Genomic DNA, 5859 nt, shown 5'->3' with positions numbered 1-5859 from the left:
AGTATAAGAACTCAAAAGAAGAAATACATATAGAAAGGTATAATGCAAGCAAAAGGAAAGTAGGAACTTGAGGACTCACTAATTAAAAGAGGGAAAGAAGATCTAGGAAACATGACAGTGTCAAATGACAGAGTTATATGTAGAAGATGGGCAAGACAATGATCCTAAGAATCTCCAGAAGATTTTTGAATTCAGTAATTAATTGGAAATATTGTCACCCTAACTATATGTACTGACACATGTGAACTAAGCAACGACACTGAAGATACCAATTTGTAATAGTTGGTTCATTCTTGGAGTGCCTGTCATTCCGGTCTTCAGAATATGGACTGCTTGTCATGACCTGCCAGTTGCTTCTGTGCTGTCTCTCAGGTAAATCATTGTTCAAAAAGAAGGTGATGGTGAATGAAGGTGGGAGAAAGGAAAAGGGATGTTGTGTGACTGTCCTACTCCAAGGTTGTATATGATTAGATTTCTGGACTTATATGTAAACATAAGAATTATATAATACTTTATGCCTATTTTTAAAATATATTCTATTTCTTAAATGTTTTTTATCGTATTCTGTAGGGATTTAAAGTTCAACATATCAATACTTGATGAAAAGTACCTGTTCCATGTTATGCCTAAAATGTTTGATATTCAAACAGATAGTGAGGTTAAGCTCAACAGCCTAGGTTATATGGTAATTTAAAAGTGATCGATGATGTAGAGTGTGCTTAAATAGAGTAACATGGAGAGAAAACATTCTCTCAGTCTTTCACAGAGAAAACATTGGCCAAGAAATGGCCGTGACTCATCCATATGGCTGATACTGACAAAGGATCTGCAATGTGAGGTACAGGATCTCAGGATAAATCCTTCAAGGATTTCACTGACCTTATCAGACCCAAAAGCTACAACTCTCATTGCATAGATCCTGCTTTACTTTAGTCTTAACAGTCCAGCAGAAAAGTATAAAAACGAATTATAAGAAGTAAAGCCATGATGTTATGTTGAGCTGTAGGGTACTCAGGTCCACAATTTCTGACATTGCCAGTGAAGCTGACAACCCAATACTATTATGAACTCCTGGACTCTTTTAAAATATTTTGCTGAGTTAACACACCTATAATACTCAAATAATGGAACTAAACAAAAAAAGCAGTTACAGATGTTCTATTTTGTATCTTTGTATTTAAAATGGTTAGGATTCATATATAGTTACGTTCTCTTAATGAATAGAGAAATTTGTTCTAATAGTGTTTGTAAATAGGATATCATGTCCACATCTTGTACAGCCATTACCCACTAGGAAGAATGTATGCAATGTGTTAATTATTGAAACTGTCCAACCAATTTGATTTGAAACTGTCTCATTGCTATTTGTTTCTCAATAATATTATGGAAAAAAATGAAGTAAAGCCATGCTGTTTTGTTGACCTTTAAGGGACTCAGGTCAACAATTTCTGAATTTGCCAGTGAAGCGGAAGGCCCAATACTATTATGGACTACTGGACTCTTTTAGAACATTTTGCCGAGTTAACACACCTATAATATTCAAATAACAAAACTACACAAAAAAGGGGTCTATAGATGAATGTGCATTTTGTATCTGTGTATTGTTAGGATAGATATCTAGTTACATTGTCTTAATGAATAGAGGGATTTGTTCTAATAGTTTTTGTAAATAGGATATCATGTCCACATCTTGTACAGCAATTACTCACTAGGAAGAATGTATGCAATATGTTACTTATTGCAACTGTCCCAACAATTTGATTTGAAACTGTCTCACTGCTATTTGTTTCTCAATGAAATTGTGAGAATAAAAAGAAGTAAAACCATGCTGTTGTGTTGAGCTGTAGTGGACTCAGGTCAACAATTTCTGACTTTTCCAGCGAAGCGGAAGGCCCAATAGTATTATGTACTACTGGACTCTTTTAGAATATTTTGCTGACTTAACACACCTATAATATTTAAATAACAGAACTAAACAAAAAAAGGGGATACAGATGAATGTGCATTTTGTATCTGTGTATTCAAAATGGTTAGGATAGATACATAGTTACATTGTCTTAATCAATAGTGGGATTTGTTCTACTAGTGTTTGTAAATACGATATCATGTCTGTGTCTTGTACAACAATTAACCACTAGGAAGATTGTATGCAATGTGTTAATTATTGAAACTGTCCTAACAATTTGATTTGAAACTCTCTCATTGTTATTTATTTCTTATTAAAATTATGCAGAAAAAAATAAAGAATGATGAGGAGGCAAAAAATAGACAAAAATACACAATATATTAATTATTGTAACTGTCCTACTATCTTGTTTTGAAATTGTCTCCTTGCTATTTTTTCTCTATAAAATTAATTTTAAAAAGAGAAGATATTTCACCTTTAAAAATCCATTATTTTACAATAAATTCAGTTTTTTATTTTTGTTTTCTTTTTTATATATTATATTTTATTAAATATTCATATATAACAGTTAAACACTATTTACATAATTTCACACTATGTGATTATAAAATAATTTACATATTTTATAATTATTTTACCATCAATTAGGCACTGATACAAATATAGGGAAGAAAAGAGTTCAGAAAATTTGCCTGAAATTTGCAACTGTAGGGTAGGGAGCACCAGCATTGACATTGTCTATTCTATATGAAGAAAATTTTTTAAAAAATGAGTAGGAAACCACGTTGTGAAGCCAGACTGCCTAGTTTCAAGTCCAAAGTTAACATTTACTAATCTTTAGTAAATTACTTGACTTCCTTGTTTTTCCATCTCCCAACTTTTTAAGTAATGTTAATTATAGTTTCTGTCCAAAAATTTTTATGAGGATAAAATCACTTAAGAGATAAAAGTAAAATCTCTAGATACATATGAAAAAAGAAATAAAAGTAAAGTCAATGTATGTCATTTGATATTTATTCTGTAAATATTAAACATTATTAACTTTACTAATAAAAAAGAAAATGAATCTTACAAAAAAACACAAGTATGCACTAGAATAAATCAGACATAAGAAACTGAAAAACTATAAAACATTTTTTAACCATACGACTTGTATGAAACATAAAGAGAACCAAGCAAGTGACAAATTTAATTTGTGATACATAAATTACAAGATAAATTTGTTTTAAGCAGATAGAAACCAAGCAGATAATCACATTCCAAGAAAGAATCTCAGGTTAATTTTTAAAAGCAAGAAAGCCTTTCAAATGCCATTTTATTTAATCAGCAACTTGAAGCTGTGAGTTATATTGTCACTTTTAAAGAAGGATTTTAATTTCAGAGAAGTTACATGGGCTAGATAACATAGCACAACGTGTTACTTAATGTTATTAGAATCTGAGTCTCTATTTTAACTGCAAATGTTTTATACTTCGCTTCATGTTAGACTTTTGCTGTAAGACATAAACTGATATTTGAGAGAATAATTAAATCTATCTTCTAAGCACAATTAAGTTGTTAGTTGACTATCATGAGTGGATCAAATCCAGCCTACTGCTGTTTCTATAAATAAATTTTTATTGGTCCCCAGCAATATGCATGCATTTTTGTATTGTCTTTTCCTATTTTTGCATTACAACAGAAAAAAATACAATGGTTTCAACAAAGCCATACAGAACACAAAGGCAAAACACTTTATAATCTAGCCCTTAACAAAATATTTGTCATCTTAAAAACAAGCGGTAATAGACAACCATATTCCAATCTTACATAGCTATACCTGTTAAACTAAGCAACAGATTTCACTATAAAAATAGATAATATATCAACCATTGTTAATCAGCTATTCTTGGTTTGAAAATCTATAATATATGTATTGTTGTATGTTACCCTGTTTCTGTCTTTGTTTCTGACTTTTGTTCTTGCTTTTGTTTTTAATTTTCAAAGTAAAATTAAATGAAATTTTAAAAGAATTGTCAATACTGAATGTATTCAACTAAAACACAATGATTTCAGCTACGAAAAAAGTACAGAAGCAACATCCATAGATTAGACTGTAAAAGTGATAACAAATATGAAAAATATTTAAAACTTTTCATATAACTAAGTGATTGAGATAACAAAGCAGAACAAATCAAAAAAGAGATTTAGGGGGCCCAGGGAGATAGCTTAGTAAAATAAGTGCTTGCCTGGCAAGTGCAGGGTCCTGTGTTCAATCTCCAGTATCCCCCCAAAATAAGCTAAAAATAAAAAAGGAGATTTAGAATGTAAACATGGAAAGGATAGAGTTAGCAATTACATTAATTATAAAGCAATACATCGGGCTGGGGTGATGGCTCAGTTGACTAAGTGCTTCACTGGCAACTGCAAGGCCTGAATTCAATCCCTGGTTCTAAATAAATAAATAAATAAATAAATAAATAAATAAATAAATGCAATACGTCAAACCAAGTTATCCGCAGAAACATTAACGTCATTAATATGTATGAAAATTCTCATTAGTACTGTACTTTGAAAAAGAAAAAGAGAATTAAGGTAATCTTTATTTTCATAGTGGTATACTCTTTTTAATATCACTTTATTTTCAAGAAAGAATATGACCCATTCTGCCAAGAAGACAAAATACCCAATAAATGATAAATGTCTGTGAGCACTCAAAGTGATGCTAAGTAGAAAGTCTCTTTTTCAAGTGGATTGTCTCATAATGAGTCACTTGCTGATTCTCTTTCCACAACTCAGAGTGTTTTAATACTCAAGAGATGCATGAACACCTTCCTCATTGCTACCTTCATTTCTCTATTCCTGAAGGTGTAGATGACTGGATTTAGGAAAGGAGTCAAAACTGCATTAAATAAGGCTAGAAATTTGTCCATATGTGTTGGAGGAGAAGGGCACATATAGAAAAAAATAAGTGGACCAAAGAATAAAGCAACCACAGTAATATGAGCTGACAGAGTAGAAACTGTCTTGTGTGAATGGCCTAAGGAATGTTTTTGAAGAGTACCCAGGAGAAAAAGGTAAGATAGCAGAAGTAAGAACAATGTACCCAAGGAAATGAACCCACTATTAGCCGTGACAATGAATTCCAGGTTATAAGTATCTGTGCAAGCAAGTTTTATGAGACGTGGTATGTCACAGTAAAAGCTATCCAATGTATTAGGGCCACAGAATGGCAAATTTACAACAAAAGTCAATTGAGTTGATGAATGAATTATACCAATAATCCAGGCACTTACTACAATAACAATGCACTTCTGTGGGCTCATGATAGCCAAGTAGTGTAGAGGCTTACATATAGCAACATACCTGTCAAAGGCCATGGCTATGAGAATGATCATCTCAGTGCCTCCAACAGCATGGCTAAAGAATATTTGAGCTATGCATCCCCCAAAAGAGATAACTTTCTGCTTCCTAAAAAGATCAATAATCATCTTTGGTGCTGCAATGGAGCAAAATATTAGATCAATGACAGAGAGATTAGCCAACAGAAAATACATGGGAGAATGCAAGTAAGGGTCACAGATTACAGTGATTACTATGAGGAGATTTCCTATTAAACTCGATAAATAGAAGAGACAAGAAAAGAAAAAAATAAAAACCTGGATCTGTAAGGAATTGGAAAGCCCCAGCAATACAAATTCAGACACTAGAGAGTGGTTTTCTCCATTCATTAACTCTTTTGATAAATTCAACTTCATACCACATAGTGGAAAAAAGAAAAAATTCTAATTAATATGACTATATTGATACCTACTATGGAAAAGTATAAATTATGAATGCAAATATTACTTGAGCATTTCAAAGTAACCAAGTAACGTTCCTTTAACCACTATTGCTGCTATTACATATGAAAGTAGATTAGTTTCCTCATGGCTTGTTATCACAAGAGTGAGTGGCCTAGTGGACTGACACAC

General features: G+C 31.9%; 1 protein-coding gene across 1 annotated transcript; it reads right to left on the bottom strand.

Annotated features, from left to right (window-relative positions):
• Positions 1–4680: 4680 nt before the first annotated feature.
• LOC101585732 (olfactory receptor 4F15-like) lies at positions 4681–5616 on the bottom strand. Its single transcript, XM_004648629.1, has one exon. The coding sequence runs from the start codon at positions 5614–5616 to the stop codon at positions 4681–4683; it is 936 nt and encodes a 311-aa protein (XP_004648686.1).
• Between the last annotated feature and the right edge of the window lie 243 nt (positions 5617–5859).

This window comes from Octodon degus, unplaced genomic scaffold (assembly GCF_000260255.1).
Source record: "Octodon degus isolate 3935 unplaced genomic scaffold, OctDeg1.0 scaffold00493, whole genome shotgun sequence".
Taxonomy (NCBI): Eukaryota; Metazoa; Chordata; class Mammalia; order Rodentia; family Octodontidae; genus Octodon; species Octodon degus.
Note: the sequence above shows the minus strand (reverse complement) of the source record. Positions and strands in the feature narration are given on the sequence as shown.